We start from the raw sequence: 20,328 nt of genomic DNA on the forward strand, positions 1-20,328 counted from the left end.
ATTTTTTTATGACTGAATAAAATTGGTAGTTGTATCAAATTGTCGATAAATTGTTTATTCCGACTAATTTTTATGTCTCGCTTATGGTCAAATCGGTCATGTCCTCTTGAAAATTAATTTGTGATTGAGATCTTGAAATTTGATACTGTAGACTGTATTCCTAGGTATTTTGTTTTATTTGGTAGATACCTGGGTAGATATTTTATAGTTTGCAGATCAAATACAGAAGCAGAAGCTGAGCAACTATTGGAATTTATTGTAACTAAGCTCACGCAGCTCCAAAATTCGGTTCGGACTACAATATAAGCTCAAAATGCAGGTCTTAATTAAAGCACGTCTAGACTTAGCTATTAGCAAACTGGCATAATTTTTGTTGTTAATGTAACAAGATTTTACGTGATGAATCTGATTTAGGGGCGCATTTAAAGTCAAAATGATGCTGTAAAAATAGAGTCATATGTTAGACTAAAGAGTGACTAAAGATCCATACATTGCTGAATGTCAGTGACAAGCCACAGCCTGTAAGAAAACCATAAATTTCATAATTTTTAATAATTTTTTTATTTTTCTCATTTCTTAAAACTCAAAGTCAGTATATAAATTGAATGTGAGTGTATGAATACACAATTATTATGTCGATATTAATTATCGGATGAAGATAGTGAGAAGTAAGGAAGAAGTAGAAAGGGATAATTACTCATTATTATGTACAATCATTACATTTACATGCACTTATCTATCAATTTATCGATCATATAGAGGAGATAATTATAGACGTAATTTTAAATAACTCGTTCAAATCTTTAATACTGCTTATAATTAATAGTTCATTAAAATTAATATTCAAAAAAAAATCATAAATGAATCGCAAATGGATGGCTATTTAAAAAAAATTAAATACATATAAAAATGGCACAGACATAAAAAAAAACGTATAAAACTCATAAATAAATTAATCTGCTTTCAGAATATATTCGAGGGGATTCACGCCTTTAAGTTTCGATTGTGTCGTTGGTTTTGGCTCACTTTGTTGCGTCTTTACTTGTTCACTTTGAACGCGTTGCGTTTGAAGGCAATTCAGCCACTCTGATAAAGTTATCTTCTTATCATTATTGACGTCGCAATACCTTGGCATTTTCTTTCCACATCGACGAAGTTTTCTGGAATAAGAATCAAGAAAAAAATCCATAAAAACTTTCATCTTTCATACTCATATTAATCTCATACTTTGTAGCTGTCACAAGTTCTCTGAATGTCTTCCATTCTCTTCGTTCCCAAACTTTATTCTTATTCTTGTCAAGTAACACAAAACTTAATGTTGCTATCTTCTCATCTTCTGTGCCCCATTTCGTATTATCAGCCCTAATATTAATTAAATTATCATCATGAAAAATGGATTTTTCGTGAAAATTCATCTTAATTACCCAAGATTACCACTGGCTGTGATTTGTGCCTTGAAAAATTCTTTCAAATCTTTGAGAAATTCATTCTTTTGTGGACATCCAACCATTGCTCTTGTCGGTACGTGAGAATCACATTGTGGACGTTTGTCTTTCATTGATGTTCCTGCTATTGGCTGTGATGAAATGAAATGAAGTTAATTTTGAGAGATTTTTTGAATTATCTATGGATTTGTGACTCCAGGCTGTCAAAACTCTAACGTGAAGCTGAATTTAGTGAGATCCAACTTCACGCCAGAGATATCCAATATCCATAGCTTGTATGTCTTTTGGGTATCAACTTTCCGAGCAGCATGATGAGTCATCAAGATATTGTAAGGTAAATATGAATCAGTACAATAGTGGATGCGTTATGCTGATCGGATACATGCTTTACTATGAATAACAACATACCTTTCCTGTATCTTCATTCACACACCAGCAATATCCTGTACTGCGATAACATTGAACTCTTTGATAACGACCATCTGGAGTGCATTCGGGTAAAAAGAGGGTATCCTGGATGTAAAATATGAATTTTCTTAAATTAACAGGTTTTTCAGGAGAAAAACTTGAGGTTGACTTGTTATTTTATAACTAAATGAATCAATTTAGAGTCAACTACAAATCGAGTTTATTAGCAGTCGCCTCGACATAATCGAAAAAGTGATTTGAGTTGAGTTAGAGTCAATTAAAATTAATTAAAATCGAGTAATTCAAACAGATTAAGGGGACGAGTAGGGATCAATTCCGGAATTCAGTAAATTTTAATTCCGACATTGAAGTAATAAGCGTATGAGTCAGGGATTGAAATTCGATCGATATTTTGATACTCCAGTATAAGGTATTGAGTAAAACTTTCTTAAAATTTGAGTGATTCGAGTGTTAAGTTATGATTTTTAGTAAAGTATCAATCCCTGGTATGTTCCTTAAGAATTCAAATTTTATTCAATAAAGTCAGCAATCCCTGAGTAATTTTTTGGGTTCGGTACACCTTTCAATTCATTATTAATCATCACTTACACTTTTATCCTCTAAAGCAATTTTCCTATCCTTAATACAATCATTATTGTCATCATCATGGTCTCTGCTACCGCCATCAGATTCGTTTTGTAAATTCAAAGTTGTCTTTCCACGCAACCCTAATGCGTCATTTAAGCAGATGGAAAAATTTAAGTATATAATATTTTATTCATGTGTCATACCTTCAAAATAGTTCACATGAAGGAATAAAATTCACGAATTTTCTATATTTTTTTTTGGTTAATGGAATTAATCACGCACACATATTATGAAAATAAATTAGTAAATATATAAAAAAATTGTCCCAAAAAAGTCAAATTCTCAAAAAAAATATAAATTTTGAGCCTGTAAAGCCGAAAAAAAATAAGAAAGAAAAAAAAATATCCAAAAATCAAAAAATTTATGGCTAATTTTGCGTTGTTAAATTTAGAGCATAAATTTGCTTATAGTCATTTTTCATCATATGTGCATTACTTATCACTCAACATAGTACAACAAATAAAAATGAGTTAATGAGATAATGTTATTATTATTGTTAAATATACATACAATGCACTGACTGATAACGTGAATCATCAGTTGTACGAATTGGTAGACCAACTGATTTTCTCCCATTTCCTAATGTGAATAAAACATCCATTTCATCATCATTATATTCCTCATCGTCGTCTAAATCGTCTGAATTGAGACCATTTCCTAAACCACGTGCTGGTAAATCTGCATGTATGTAGTATATAGTGTATATTTTTTTTTATGTTTGTGATTTATTATACATATAATGATTGTGATAAGAGCTTTATTTACGGACAACAAATAAAATTGATAAAGCTATGTGTATATATCGATATATTATTATTTATGAGACATTAAATATCTTTATGCCATAAAAAAATACTCTCTAACATTTAACATTTTTGCAAGAATTCAAGCCATAAAAATGCAAAATAAAAATATTAATAAAGACTGAATTTTGTTAGTTAATTTTTTTTATATTTGGTTAGTAGTCGGAACTAAATAAACAAAAAATGCTACTGTATGTCAAAGAAGTCCATTATGATTATTATGAATATTAAATAGGTGGAACTAAAAAGGTGGAAATTATTTTTTTTCGGTTTGGTTATAAATCATGCCTTAATATTATTTCTAAAAATATGTTAAAATCAGTGGTTCTTAAACTTTTTTGAGTTATGGAACAATGAGTGATTTATGAGTTTTGTAAAGGTATGATTTAGTTCAGTTCATTGGAAGAACTGTCTCTAATTCTGCATGGCTTTGTAATTGACTATAAGGTTTTAAAGTGCCTACATATCTGGAATTTAGATTCAAATGGGCGTAGATAAGTGTAAAATCTGATGGCTGATTCTCTTAGCATTTCCGGGAGGCATATAGCATAGAAGTGGAAAAAAATGACAACCTGTAAAAAGACCATCAGCTTAAGGTGATAACCTGTGGAAGGGACAATTTGCAGAAGCCATGATTCGAAGGACTTTCGCCGATTATTTCTACCTGCATGCCAACTCCGAATCTGGAATCAGGTTAGCGTGACTCTGGCCTTTGATCAAACTAGGTGAAATTCGGCCTTAAGGAACATTTACTGATTATGTTTCACTCATTTTTCGCCATTTCTATGCCATATGCTTTCTATGATTGTACAAATCCTCGAGTCCTCAATGCAAGGATTGAGAGATCGCCATGGAGACCACTTTTTGATAGGAATTGAACGCAATTTCTCAGGGTTGAAGATTTTAAGTTTGTATCTAAAACTCTAGACCACAGAAGCCTCAATCTCTCAATCTAGATCCAGATAGACTTTGTTATTTTCTCTAAATCTTACCTGATCGACACAAATTATTCATGGCAGCCAAATCATTTCCAGGTGGAGTCCAAGTGATAATTCTCACTTCAAGTATCATAAAATTTCTTAATCAGATACCATATGCCTGCCATGAAATACTTGTGCCGCTCGGGCTATTATCCTCTGTTTCCATATCTTACCTAGCAACTGTATTATATTTAATAACATGAATCAAAATCAAATACCGCGCGTCACAAAGTCTAAGAACCACTAGTTAGTAAAGATATATATAGAGCACGAAGTCAATAAACATTACCATAGTGCATACATTTTATTAACAATCTAAAATACGCAAAACACTAAGTCAACATATATTCATTGCGCAAATTAGATAAAGGCAGTAATAGCATGCAGACACACACGTATTTTCCTCACATTCACATTTGCTTCTTCAAACATCCAAAAAAAAAAGATAATAATATACATAAAATTATAATAAGCAGCAACAAGAAGTGGAAGAAGTAATAATAAGTACATATAGGCAAAATGTAAATATTTCCATATTGACAATCGCAATGCATTCATTAATTTTATTATGATAAATTAAAGCAAGCGATGAGAACAAATTATATGGAAAATTACTCACGTCTTTGTAAATCTTTGCTCAAGCACTGATGAAATTCTTCCCGACTTATTGAAAGATCTTTGTTTGTGTCGCAATATTTGCCGAATCGTCGGCCGCATCTCTTTGGCCTGACAACCTAAATATCAGAATGAAAGGAAGTGTGGATGTTAATAAAAGTTGTCTAGTCTACGGCAGAGACAACAATTGAACTTGATTCTTTGCTATATATTCAACACTATTGTCAAGCTACTTACAGTCTTTGCTATTTTCTTCAGTCCCTGATACTCATTCTTCTCTAAAATTCCATTTTTATTCGTATCCAATAATTTAAACTTCCATTCAACAACTTGATGATCTCCCATCTCTATGCCTGTCCGTGATTTTGAATATTCAGTATGGAAGATATTAGTTAATGCTGTATTAAATGTGACTCGATCATTTGGCGAGCATTTTTTTCTCGGTGCATTATTGTTGGCACCAGATGATCTTTTCTGATTTCCCTTGCCCGCACAGTTGGGTCGACCATGCTTCGTGTGTGTTTTCTGTATTGGCTTGCCTTGCCCATTGACACACCAACATCCATTATTCTCTATGCATTGTATAGGCGCATATGAGCCATCTTCACGACATTTTGGAACAAAGTTCACTTTTGTTTTGCCTCGTTGTGAAAGGGCATAGGAACGAGATGCAACACATGCATCTATGATTAATGTAATTACATAAGAAAAGTCAATAAAATAATAAAAATTTGCTACGGTAATAGAAAAAAATGAAGAAATGTCAATTACCTTTACATCTACCACGATGTTTAAATGTTACTTCATAACCATTGCATTGTGCACGAATCAAATGGCATCTTGATGGATATGTTTGTCCATCTATAATGAATTCGTGAAAGGTAAATAAAAACAAGAATTTTTTATGCATTTTTTTAAGTTGGGATCGTTCATAAGTGACGTCTTAATTTGGAGAGATGTGTTGGTTCACGGGAAATTCTACATAAATCTGGAGTTACCTTTGTGCTTTAGTCATGAGACACTTTCCCAAAAGGGGTACTAAATGAAAAGGTGAAAAATAGTGTCTTCTAGTCGATGTGACTGTGACTTCGGTTTAGACTAGATCCGATTCCATACCTGAGTCACTCTAAAGCTTGTCCAGAGCAGTGTTATCCAAACTGTGTGCCATAGTACTCTAGTGTACTGCAAAATTTCATTAAAAATGTCATGAATCACATGCCGTGTGCGGTTTCGATCAGGGCCTACCACCAAGATATGTCGTAGCTCGAAAAAGTTTGAACGACACTTCACAAGAGTGAGTAGGTTTTGCTTGAATTTAGACGCACGACCTTTCAGGCTTATAAAAATTATCTCCAATTTTGACAGACGTCACTTATGAACTCCCTAATTTGCAAGTCCAGAAAGACTTAATTTACCTGATCCACATACTGGACGATTTTTTGACTCATCACACTCGCCGCCTTTTGCTGTGCACTCTGAAATCTAAAACGAGTTTAAGGATCGTATAAAAATGTTGTTAAAATTTGTAAAATGAGTTTTTTGCATTTCAAAAATTATAAAATGTAGAGTTTCAAAGATATTAATGATTAACGACTATAAAACGCATTTTCCTTGCTATATAGTTCAGCAATCACAGTCAATGGCCGTACAATAAATAGACGGATTAAGAGAAATACGATTATTTGCGAACGCGGTCTCAAAGTAAGATAATTAAAGAAATTTAATTCTCTATATGAGCACATATTAATTAAAACGATAGGGCTAATGATCGCCGATCAATTACTATATATTGTATGTTTTCGCTCTCCATCGCCTTATTTTCAAAAAAAAAACTTGTGTGTGTTAAATTAATTTGCGTTGCTACTGGTTAACGCTAAAATGCAAATTAATGGTGATATTAATGACAGCTTAAGTGTCTCGCCACATAGCTCGTCTGTGAGCGCCGACTGGCTGGAGAGCAACAAAAATTTTTTTTATTTTTAATATGATAAGTATCAATAGCAACAATAGCAGCAAAGCAACTGTTGAAAAAAAAAAGTCGTTAGATGTGAACATTAACATTATCGATAATTTTTTACTCATTCTTCTCATCCATCCATCCGCATCTAAAAATAAACATTTTTTTATAAATGTGATTAATAATTCTGGATGGCGCTAGAATGCCTTTTTGCGAAATAAATCTGTTTTTCTCATTCCTATGTCTCTTTATCGTCGTATACTTGTCGTCATCAATGATCAGATGCTAATTCAAAAAAATAGCTGAAATTCTTTAAGCTTTATCACTTTGTCAACTTGTGAGATCTAATGCGGAATGGACATTAAGTAATTATATTTTGGCAGACAAATGATATCATTTCAATAAAGTATGTGATTTGTATAATCAGATATTTTTTCATTCCACTAATTAGATTTGATTGGAACTACGATCAGATAAAGTTGAATCCAGATGTCCTAACAATCCTTTCAAATAGTCCACGGGGTGTTATCAGCATTCCGAGATGAGAAGTGTGAACAATTAACATAAAGATGCTGTTGACAGCTTTTCCTACTTCTGTCTATCAATGTATACCTTTTGTTTCTCACGTAAGCTCTCTTAAGAAATATTTAAGAAGGATTTGATGATAATATCACTAAATGGAGCCATAAAACCTGGACGGAAAGTTTTTATTTTTTTTAAATCTGTATATTCGTCATTTGATGAGCATTTGTGGACGCTGTCGACTTTTTATATTTAGATTAGCTCTTTTGTTTTATTGGGATTTCGGATTTTGGTTAAGCTTTATGAAGGATATCGCTTTGTTTTGTATTTGATTTTATTTTTGTGTTGTGAAATTAAGTAAGCATTTTGAATATTCTTGTCATATCGATAATACACAAAATAGCCATAGACATTTGGGTGTTGGACAACTGTCTTTCGTATTTGTTAAAATGTAATTGTCTGCCAAAGACAAGAGATCCTTCCATAAATTTTGCCTTGTTAGACATTATTTACAGGAAGATAGCTATCTAAGGTGAGAATGGAATCTAATTCCTTACAAAAGTGGGAGCTACAGTAAGCGTTGGGGAAAATCGCATTCGAATATTTTCTCAAACCCATCTACAGTTTGAACTGAACAAAACTGAATAAAAATGAATAGACTGACTAAATCTCATTTAGAATATTCCACAAGATAACAGTCAAATGCGTTTCATAATATGTTCCTAACCTTTAACTGCACAAACATCTGAAAAATAGCCTAAAGCTCAATTCATTTGAATGTTTCATTGAGCTCATGGATACTTGATATAATTCAGTTTTTTAAAAGTAGTTCGTATTAAAAATAAATGAGTAATAAAATCAAATCAATGAAATGCGCTATAATTATCCATAAAGTTATTAATAAAACAACTTTTTTTTTTGTTCATATTTTTACTAAAGATTAAATAAAAAAAAATTCATAAATATTTGCTTTAAGTAACAATAATATTTCATCTAGCCCGCTCGGACAAATAATAATAAAAAGTCTCAAAGCAGTTTTTGTATCATTTTTCATGAAAGAAAAAGAAGGAGTGAGTTGGAGTCACGAGGAGAGAAAAATTCTTCATATTTCAATATATATTCACATGTGTATGATTAATGATTGAAGATTTTCATCATCAAAATATTTTTTTTTTTTGTATCATTTGCATTTGACTAGCTATTGAATTTATAAATATTTTAATATTTCGTGTCTGTCGAGTCCGAGACATTCCTTAATGGATATAATACATATATTTTTTGCAGGATGGACGAGAGTGAAAGTGTTTAGCGGAAATTCTTTTTATGAGAATTAATGAAATGGAATTTGTCTAGCGGTCATGGCACTTTGTTGATGTATTGAGCTATTAAATTCATAAATCATCACAATTTTATTCTGCGACTCGTAAAGAGAATTAATTCCTTGCTCATGCCAATAAAGCTGATGTTCGTAAAGGAATAAGAGTACATTGTAAAGTGGATATTAAAAGCGCATTTGTCAGGGATTAAGTTGAGTTATATATCATGAAATGAACAACCGGGGCAGTTTTTAAGAGTAGATATAGGAATGCAACATTGTCATAGTGCCAGCCTTTTTTTTACAGTCAATTGTACAATCAATAATTTATTAGAGAATTAGAACAATTCATCAACTGACAAATGAATTTGCTAATTAATTGCAGTAATTAAGATTTTAATATTCAGATAATAAGAAATCATTAACACTACTTATATGTACATCAAGCTTATAATATCACTTATTCGCAACGGCATCTCTACGTTAGGACAGAGTAACTCCGTAATTTTGAGGGCATTGGATTTATGTTTCGAAATACCTTAGCAAGTTGAAGAATTTTGTCCCAAAAGGATATTTTCCTCTCTCTAGATACACTCCTGGTTGTACACTTATGATGTCTAATATTAAGTATAGACGAGGAATCGGAAGCATCATGTCCCAAATTCATTCGGGAATATGAAATGTATTGGTTCTACTTCTAACCCTAAAGCAAATCACAGAATGTAAGTGCATCATTCATGCTTGTTAAAAACTGCACTGTTGAAACCCTATCAGCACCAATCAAGTACTTATCTGTCCATAGAATTCCTAACAATGATTACAAAATGAACATTGCTTTTCATCTTATCCTTAAGGATAAGGCTAGGAGGGTCTTCTGGTACCACCGCGGAATTTATGCATCTCATTTGCCAAACCCAGTGATGCACCCACATCTAGAGGCAACCATAAAAATTTAGCGCTACACCTTGGTGGTAAGCCTCTCCCAAAACCGCACACTGCACACTAGCCTACGGCACGCAGGTTGGTAATTACTAACCCAACCCATTTGAATTCAAAAATCCCTATCTCGAATCTTGTCTGGACATCCAAAATATTGTAGACAGTAAGAACATTACAACTCAAATTCCAATGTCTACTAATAATGTTTTTAAACAAAAAAATCTATCCTTAAGTAAGACTCTGATATCTGACGCTTATGGAAACACAAACATGAATTTTGTTTGACCATAAAAAATGGTTATTTACACAAAAATGGTAAAACAACATCACTTCAAGTAACTCGCTGAAAAAAGCCAATAAATTGCAATTTTATAGCCTCGAGAAGAAATGGCAATAAATTTCCTCAAAAAAAATGTTATTAATTTTCAATTTTCCACATTTATCGTTTATTACACCAAATTTAAAATCGTAGCGAAGGCGCCGAGCTCATTTGCGTAAATGATAGATACTTGAGATTTATTCAAAATTCTATGGCATAGACAGTCTCTTACGCATCTACTTGATGCTTCATCATCATCATCATATGATGAATCGCGAAAGGAACCTATGAGCAATAATCTGTAAATATTTTTTTAGAGTTTCTTTGTTCTTTACTCGAAATAAACTCCTCTGCACTTCCTCCCCATCTCGTCGACAATTTCATACATTCATTCACACTTGTCACTAAATGTGTATCATCGTCATCAACGTCGTGTGATTTTCATAATGTATTTATTGACTCTTTTAATTAATGACTACTTTATCCAATTTCCTCTTTTTTTTGTGTCTTTTGTTTATTTCGTGTGTAGTCAGTTATACAGTTCATGCGCTAAGTAGCCAAACTAACTGTTATATTAGTTTCACGCCAGACACTGACATCATAAACATTTTTTTTATTTAAAGTGTCAAAACTGCTCTTTTTTCATATTAAATGAAATATAAGTAGATGACTAAACATACATGATGTGAATATTCTTGTCTTGTTAATTCTGCTTCTCTTTCGTAAATATGGATTTATTTTGATGTCACAGAATTGTTTGACTTATGACTCAAAGGGAGTTTTGAGGAAAAAAAAATATATTTAATATATTCAACACACGAGTGATGATTTAAGTGGATCAAACAATTTACAGCCATTAAATTTTTGTTGAAAATAAAGATTGCTCATTCATTGGAAATAGATCGTCTAGATTGAGTTCTATGAAATATTATTGGATATTTTTTTTATGGGTATGGGAAAGTTATTTCAGGAAATGATTGAAAATTGGATTTTTCCTTATTAGATTGAGTTATGATTATGATTGATTTAATAGCAATGCACCCGAAAAATCCGATATTTACTCTATTTTAGAGCATTGTACCCGAGTAGAACAATAAATAAGCCAGAGCACAGCTAAATCTTGGATTAGACGTGTGTGTGTCTTGACGGAAGCCAATAAGAAGACCTGTCATTACATAAGATAAAACCGACTTTGCGGATGGTAACAAAGCTTATGGTAGGCCAAAGAACCCTTGGAAAGAAGTTGTCGATAGAGACAGTACTGCATTTGGTATTGGCAATTGACCGACGAAAGCTAGTGATTGAGCCAGTTTTAAGCGTCACCTGAGGGAGGCCATGGATCACATGATCTATACGACCAGCAAAGTAAGTAAGTAAGTGTCCTGACTACTATGTGATCGGTGATTTTCCATGCTGTACAGGAAAAACTTCCTTCAAATTCCAAAAATACAGCAACAGACCGGCATCTGATCAATGCAAATCCGCATTCAATGTGGAATTAACACAATCTGACTAATACAATTTTTATATCAATAAATTGTCAGAATGCAGCAATTACACCATCATCTTTTTTGATTCGATTCGTCATCAACACTCGTACACCTTCTATGGACGGTTTATATATATAGTTCAATTTCAGGAGTAGTAAACTGGTTGTCTTAATGGAGTTCTGGTTTAGTTTATGAGTTTTTTTGCATATTAAATTTGCTGGGTAGACATTGCAATTACATTTTTATGGGATAAAGCCTGAAGTCAAGGAGAATTTTATTGTTTTACAAGAAATTCAAGTTGAATACAGTCGATTTCATAATAAATGCTGATCAAGTTTGATTTTAATTATAGAACAGGAAATGGTTTGAGAATCTAATCAGGATTAGTACCACAGCAACCAGTAACTCCACTTGTACATCATTTCAGGCAGACAATCTTGTCCTAAGAGACAAAGAACATACTCACCTAAATGAGCTGACACATGAGTATACTCAATCAATATAATTGAGCATGCTCAACTATGTGAGCATACTCATTAGCATGCGCCTTGTCATGAACATGTTCTCGGCCAATTGTATGAAGGCCCCATTTCAAAAATGAGATTCTATGCAGTATGTTGCTCAAGAAAATTTAAAGTTAAGGATACAAATTGCTATACCACATACATCCTTAGTCGAGTGCTTCATTTGATCTTTTAGAGTAAGAACCCTGCACAAAATACAACAAAATATTGCAAACTCAACCTGAATCAAATAAGTAGCACCGCAAAAAGGCAACTCATCAACCACAAAGTTGACATTTGAACAATTTTCATGACAATTGACTGTGCAGGCACAAAAAATGTTTATTTTTTTTATGAACCAATAACTTTCTAAGGTAAAAAATCGTGAGGAAAAAGAAATCACATAAAATTAAATGTTTATTGCCATATATGCTGTTTCAAATGATCATTTAACATTCATATGTCTAACTTGAATAAATAAATAAACAACAAGAAGAAATCTCTAGCAAAATTTATGTGTTAGTTTGTTGCTGTAAAGAAAAAATAAAAGATGTAAACTTGATCTTTCTCTGCATTCTCTAATGTAGGAAAATAAAGGAAAGACAGTGAGATGAGCATGAGATATGTGGAGAGAAGAAAAACATAACATAATCCACAAAACAATACATTTATAAGATTCTGAGCATGTAACAACATGCATCACATGTTTTAGTTGTATGTATATATACATATCGGATAGGTATGAAGATGAGACCATAGAGAAAAGAATGAAAGAAAACACATCAGTGGCAACAGCATCAAACAGCATAAAGTGTTAAAAATATAAAAAAAAGAGAATAAAAAGAAGTAACACAAAAAAAATGATTCCCAAACACACCAACACAACATACAAATTGCTTCTTGCTTCTTTTCCTTCTTCTCCACCGATCGATCGGTCGTGCTAGACATTTAGACTCTTGATATTTTCTTCTTATTATTATTCCATTCCCATATATTGTGCACATATCGTTGAGTCGTGTTGAGTGTTATGCCTTTTTATGTATATATATATAAAAAGAAATGAGAAGAAAAAAAGGCCAGTCGAGAAAGAGCAAAAAGGTAAAGAGGCGAGAAACCCCGAAAGAATAATAAGAAGAAAAAATCCTTTCATGGCCTGCCATCTGATACACTTTTATAATATATGTATATGCTCTTTTATGCCTTTTATATCCAATTTTTTCTTCATCTTCTTCTTCTATCCATCTCTTAACAAATCGAAAAAAAATTTTTTTTTTCCACAATAAAAACTAAGAAATAATAAGCCAAAGGCAGAAGGCGATTTGAAGAATGTTCCGAAAATTTTAAAAGAATTGAACAGCAAAAAAAAAGAGATCCATTTAATTTTCTTTTCTTGTGAGTTCGCACCATAGAACACAAGTCTTGTTGTTATCTCTTTGTTCATGTTTTACACCTTTTTAATGGGATTTTCTTATTCACTCGTCGGCTTATGACTTCGTTTGATTCTTCTCTAAGTTTTTATTTTATATTTTATTTTTTTATGTTCCTTTCGCGAGGCATCACATGCATACATTGTGTATCAAACAATAATCTCTTATTGTTCCCATTCTAATAAACCATCTATCTATCAAGTGTCTTTATCCAGCTATTAATATAAGTTCCAGATGCACATTCACATATCTCTTCTCTACATCATGCTATGTATGTGTGATTTCAATTAGATCGAGAATATAAATATGGGCAGTTTAGTAAGGTATTTTGAGATTGTGACGCATCTCTAGTTTAGAATATGGAGATTTTTATGAAATTGAAGTGGATTAGACTGATCATTTGAATTACTATAAACGTGAGACTTGAGCTTGACATAACAGGATTAGGTACTCAAGATTAAACTACTCAGCTAGTTTGAAGGTAGGGTCATGTTTGATCATTTTTAATCACCAGCATAAAATAGTAGTTTAAATGATTCTAAGAGATCAGTTCTTTTTTCCATTAGCAAGTGTAGACCCCTAACATCCAGAAAACATGCTTTCATAATACAGAAATACCACAGTGGTCATTAAACGTGGTATTTTTGCTTGTTAGGAATCAGAGCCAAATCCATATAGATCATGATTCATGATCTAAGATTGAAAATAACTCAAATTTCTTGTAGAGACCTAACTCTTAATAGTTCGGATTCTAACTTGATCCGTACTGTATCAATTTTAACTATTTTCAGGAGAAGAGACCACTTGCCGCTAAAGGAAACAGACGTCAAGTTTCACGTGCAGATTCAGCGTAAGCCGGTACAGACAAGCTAACTCTGCATCAAATCTTAACTACCCTAGCTAATGAATAGCTTAAAATGTGTTAAAAATTGAGGATCTCTGATCTAAATTGTTCAAGATTTGAAGTATAATCACATAAATCAAACTATCGGCTCATAAAGTCTCTAAGAAGCCACTGTGTCGGCGTATTAATGACAAACTATAAATTTGTTATTAATGTTCCTCAAATGCATCGTGACTGCTGATTTTAACTATTTGGACAGCAAAAAAATGAGCTCACATTCCTGTCTAAAATCCAAAATCAACATATCAGTCAAAATAAAATCAATAACATTCAATTCAAAGAAAAATGCTACAAAAATCCTCTTCTCATGACGTCCATCAATCTTCTAATATTTTTCATCTCTTCCCCACTTAAAATTACATTCTTATTGATGGACACAATTAGTTGCTAATGGTTTATTTAAAGCATTTAAAGTATAAACATAAAGACTCGAGATGAAAATACGTAGAATTCTCGCGTGAGTGGAAGTAATCGTTTAGGAATCAAATCGTCATCATGTATGATGATTGTAAATAGTATAATATATATTTAAATGAATGAATGGATAGGCGATAGTGACGCAATTTATGTTTAAGGCAATTCCCTATGATTACAAAATGATCATCATGATCACTTATCTCCTTACAGCTCATAAGCATTCACAGTTAGAATTAAAGTCAATAATTTACAAATAAAATATGTACATACATACGATACGATATGTATCGTCTTCGTTATAAAACACTTCATTCAGCATTGAGTGTTAATATGAGAAAATATGAACTGAGAAATAATTTAAATGTAAACAAAAGGTGAAAAAAGAAATATAAAAGTCTTAAAAAGTCTGACACGAAATGGGAAGGAATTGGAAAATTAATTTCAAGTCAAAGAGAAAAATGTTCAGCCTTGCTCCATTTTTCAATATTCAATTCTGAGGATCATCCATCATCATACAAAAAGGTCATTTTTGTTCCTGCCTTTTTGAGCATGTGCAAAAATGTATTTCTACAGAGAAATTGGAATTGACAATAACCAGTCCTTACTAGACATGTAATTTATCATTTGGTCAGATTTTAAATTTCTCAAACTAGTTTGTTGGCATCGGACTTAAATTTTAAGAAATTTTATGTTAATTTTAAGTCCAAGCAGCTTCATGTGGTGATCAAAAGGAACCTGATTTAATCCTGAAAATTCCGGCTATTGATCAGCAAAATCGAATACACATCCTGATAACGTGTTTGTAAGGGAACGAGTTTTGACTAGTCATAATTGTCACCCGATAATCAAGATTTTGTGCCTTTACATTTGAATTTTTATGATTGTGGCATTGACACTAGCAGCAAGTTGTTCTTTATTTATCACATTTATTGGCTAGACTGTGACTGAACTGGGTTATAAAAGATCACTGTTATTCAATATTACTGCATAAATTGCAAATATTTCTTATGAAATAAGAAGAAGTCTGAATCAAAAAGCTATTCAGTTAGTGTTCAGCCTTCATAGTCATCTATACGATCATAATGCTGGTCAGGGGTGTAGATAGGAATTTTAGAGGTGGGTTAAGCAGTTCTGGAAGATTTAAAGCTAGAGAGCTCGGAGTGTCGATCAAATTGACTCAATATAACTCGAGTCTAATATAAATTCAGTGCCTCCGGCTCTATTTTATCTTGTAGGAACATCTTGCATTTCTGGATTTCAATATTATTAAGTCGAGCCTAGCATGTACAGAATAATACTCTTTATTATTGTAAAAAATGGGTCAAAATCAACCGTCATGTAACCGTTTCGGCAGCCTTACATCTTGTCGATATCACGGTAAGATAGCAACACCATGACGGCAACATGACAGAACTCGATGTCTACTCGGATATTGTATGAAAAAGGAGACTAGAGTCGAAATGATTCCAGAGCTCGAAGACGACTCGAATTTTATATGGAGTCAAATTGACTTTTCCATACCAAATCCGAGTCGACTTTGATCTCTGCTTGATTCTATGTAAAATTCAAGTTTTCTTCAAGCCCTGTCGATTACATTTTATTCCTCAAGTAGTGGACTTCAGTAATGTCGGCATGATCGAGACCTGTCCAATAAGTATAGAGCAATTATACAAGCCATAAGTCATCAATTCCTTCGAAACTCTACTCCACCCAAAATTCCTTGATTAAGTCCCCTGATTCTATTCTATGTATCAATTCTACTAATAAAAATTCCTAAGAATTCTTACCTGTTGTGAAGCAGATGATGCAAGATTAAATCCATAAGTTATGAATATGCAAAATATCAAAATACTTTTCACTGAAATCAACATTTTTCTTCTTTCTCTGCTTAACTTTTTTTTTTTGCTTTTAAAAGTCCTTGAACTCTCACAGCTCTTTCTTTTTTTAGAAGAAACTTGAAGTTCAAAAAAATATTTTTTTAATATTCTTCTTCAGCTGAGGGGATTTACAGTCCAATAATTTTTTTTTCAACAATATTTCACTTAATCCATTTGTATTTTAGTTTCTATAGACACACAGTATAACTTAACATTCACATTTCTTATCAGTTTCTTCTACAAATTTTTTAATCAGCACAATAATTCTTTTTTTCCTCTTCGCATGACTCAATAAAGAACTAATTTAAAAGAAAAAAAGACATTTTTAAAATAATTTTTTGCACAAGAAATTCCATACGCACAAATTATGAGATAAAGAGGTAGAGATAGACAGATAGAAGCATATTGAGGAGTTTTGATAAATATTTATGAGAAGATCTTCATAATAAAGAGAAGAGAATCAAGTTTGATAACAATTGAGTGATCATCTAATATGACGTTTTTTGGATGGAGATCAGGGTATGTGCTGCGGTGCACTGATATCGGTTCTTGGACAATAATTGGAATAAATTCATGGTACTGTTAAATGCAATACAAGGAAGTCTTAGAAGAAGACGTCAAATTTACATAGAAAACCTAGCCACTAGCCCGAACAACATATCAATCAACTGTGTCTCCGCATTGACGATAAGAGCTGAAGTTGTCCCAAAGAGACAGTTATACATTATCACGACGAAAAATGTAGATTTTCACATTTCACCACTCGGATAAGAATTTAAAACTATACTAATAACCGCAATCCTACAAAGAGCAAGCTCACATGGTGCCTTAATGTGATCACTGTACTATGTGATCATGTTCTTTTTCTGTTAGGTAATAATCCATTATTCCTTTTGATATTGGTAATTTTTATGAGGTTGCCAGGTTTATGAGATATTAAACAAGATCTTGAATTAGAATTGATCTCTACAGTTAGTAACGTAGTTAAGTAAGTAACTATAACACTCTACTTAATGGCAAGTCCGAACTTACTCATGAAAATCACTTTACAACCAATCTATATGCTAATTTTGTGAAAATTACAACAATAATCGTAAATAAAATTAAATTGAACCAAAAAAGAAATCCAATCTAATTTTCATCTAGACTTCCTTGCATAATTTAGCACACTGCCTTGCAGCTTTGTACAATTTTTTTTTTGGTCCAAATAAAAAGAAGCAAGATCATTGGCTCTTTGATATGAATTTACCGGTTATACAGTATGATTTAATCAATATTTCGTAATAACAGGAACTGACTTCAATTTTAGTTATCCCAGTGAGACCAAACCTCCCTAATTCTATACACAAAAAATGTTAAACAAGCTAATCAGTTCCAAAACAACATATACAACAGCCAAACGTCAGATTAAACCTGGCTCCTTAAAAAATCCACTAAAATATTTCTGGTTATTTGTTATTCAATTTTCGTGCCAAAAAAGCAGCTACTACATTAAATCAATGCTCTCTAATCAGCTCAGATAGATCAAATAAATGGATTTGGTGGCCGATGGAGAAGAGAACAACAAAAAATAAGTGAGAGAAACTATACAGGCGACCGGTATGTGTCCAGATTATTAAAATCATTAGTTTGCACATTTGTATTAAGCAGTCCACTCCTCACTCACAGATATCTCATTTCGTTAATCTTCTTTTCGGATATTTTTTTAGCTTTGTTTTGCTTTTTTTTTCCTTCCTTCTTGCGAGAGACAACTGAGAAGATGATGATGATGATTGTTTAGTGTCGTCGTCGTCGTCGCCGTTTATATTTTAAGCATAAAAAATTATGAACAAAAAAATTAGCTGAGCTTTCTTATTGATTTCATATATATATGAAAGTCCGAACTTTAAATTGTTGTCTGATGACTTGAACGTGGATTAAATTCGGTCATAAATTGTCATTCGATTATTACTTAATCGTAAGGCGCCGTTAATGTCTTGATCACCTGTACTATTTCAGCAGACATGTCACATTAAGGAAGTTCAACTTAAAGGCACTAGAGACAGAATCTCCATAAATTTCACTAACTTGTGATCGCATAAAAAAAATGTAGAATGAAATCTGTAAGTTCCAATTAAGTCAATTTGCATCTTTTTTTTTCACTTCGATGTATATTTCTCGCCACTTAAGTTACTTGTAAATGAGGACTTGCGGAGTAAAAATTTATTAAGTCCATTCTATATTGCTTTTTATTATCATCAGTAGTAAAGTTAATCAGACACAATCGTAAAAAATTATTTTCATGACGATGAGTTCCTTCTAAAAATATTTGTAGAGGAATTTAGGGCTGAATAATATGGTTTTTTGAGAAATATGTAGATTAGGTATTATTACTGTTAATTTAATTTGTTCCTAGCCGTTCCTAGAAACAATCAGTTTGCTTGCAATTTTCAATACAACTGAATTATTTTCTTGCTTTTTCATTGAATTCTTGGGAAGGCATGGGAGTAGCTAGGTAAGATTCTAGGGGGATTTGATTGTCTTATGGTTAATTTTTTAGTGCATTCTTGCCACAAGACTCACTATAAAGCACCATACTTAGGCATAATGCTTCAGACATATTCCCATGTTATTCAATCGATCATGAGTGAGAAAGCAAAGACTTCTGGTACCCAAAGCTAGTGTTGTCCAAACTTTTATTGTACCACAACACACCTAAGTGGTAAGCCACAACCAAAACCAAGACCGCAAATTTTGACACACAACAGTTTAGACAACTGTTTTAAGATAACTCGAGAAGCAGTAGAGGCGTAAAAAAGACGAATCAAGTGTCCAAAACCGACGTGACTCTGAAGGGGTGTCAGATTCTGTAAGACCAAATATGGAATCTCGAACGTCAGAATTTTGGAATTTAGTAGAATTCGACACCACGTCAGTATCACGTTGATTTTGGACACTTTATTCGCATTTTCTACGTTTTGTGTCTTTTGGGTTGACTTAGGGCACCAGAAGCCGAATCAAAAACAGAATCTGAATTTTACGTCAAGATTTATCTTCAATTCAACCTTATCCGAGTCCACACTATAGTCAATCCCGCCTGGGACAATATTTTTCGCCATTTCTATCCCTTGTGCCTTTCAGTAAATTCTAAAATATTCGTCAACAGCACTTTGATCACGAAATTACATAGAGTATTAACTTTGATCAGAAATCGCTTTGCACCTTGATACTTGATTCATTACAAGCTTTCTTAAGAGTCCCCAGACACCACACCAACCATCAACCCCTCAAATTAATCACTACAAACTTAAAAAATTAATATCTTGATCCCAAAACCGGACTTGAAAATTTTTCACTATCAACTTCCTCAAATGCACATTGATCTTTCGATATTATTCACATGTGAATCTCATTTTTTATATATTCTCAGCAGCACGATGGCCTGCATTGATTTATTTTTTTGCCACTCATTTACCATTGAATTTCACATGCAGCAGAAAAGACTTAATTAATTTATCTAAATTTCCTCAATATGCTTTTATGCTGTGTGAGAATATTAGGTCCACAATTGCACAAATAGATGTAAATAATAATGATGCGTACTGTAAGGCTTACTCAAAAAAACAATTTTTTTTTATTTCTTTCTTTATTTTGATTGAATTAAGTGAGATAATTCACATAAGATAAAATATTCACACTTTTTTTTTTTATTTTTTTTTTCTTAATACCGAAAATGCCGAGCGAGAGAGATCGAGTAAAATAGACGAGTGAACAACTCGA

General features: G+C 32.5%; 1 protein-coding gene across 3 annotated transcripts; it reads right to left on the bottom strand.

The window, feature by feature from the left end:
- Positions 1-537: 537 nt before the first annotated feature.
- magu (SPARC related modular calcium binding-like protein magu) lies at positions 538-20,328 on the bottom strand. Of its 3 annotated transcripts, none has more exons than XM_070643393.1 (12): positions 20,164-20,328; positions 16,480-16,868; positions 6,315-6,381; positions 5,671-5,760; positions 5,137-5,582; positions 4,904-5,018; positions 3,012-3,179; positions 2,463-2,581; positions 1,854-1,958; positions 1,425-1,576; positions 1,228-1,362; positions 538-1,160 (listed from the first exon to the last, which is right to left on the bottom strand). In XM_070643393.1, exons 2-12 carry the CDS (start codon positions 16,561-16,563, stop codon positions 953-955), a joined length of 1,689 nt encoding a protein of 562 aa, XP_070499494.1. In that variant the 5' UTR covers positions 16,564-16,868; positions 20,164-20,328; the 3' UTR covers positions 538-952. The 3 variants fall into 3 exon arrangements, with proteins under 3 accessions (XP_070499494.1, XP_070499493.1, XP_070499495.1); XM_070643392.1 differs by having other exon boundaries at positions 20,152-20,328; XM_070643394.1 differs by lacking the exon at positions 3,012-3,179 and having other exon boundaries at positions 20,152-20,328.

This window comes from Chironomus tepperi, unplaced genomic scaffold (genome assembly GCF_022539635.2).
Source record: "Chironomus tepperi strain 1889 unplaced genomic scaffold, CSIRO-AGI_Ctep_v1 contig_309, whole genome shotgun sequence".
Lineage (NCBI taxonomy): Eukaryota > Metazoa > Arthropoda > Insecta > Diptera > Chironomidae > Chironomus > Chironomus tepperi.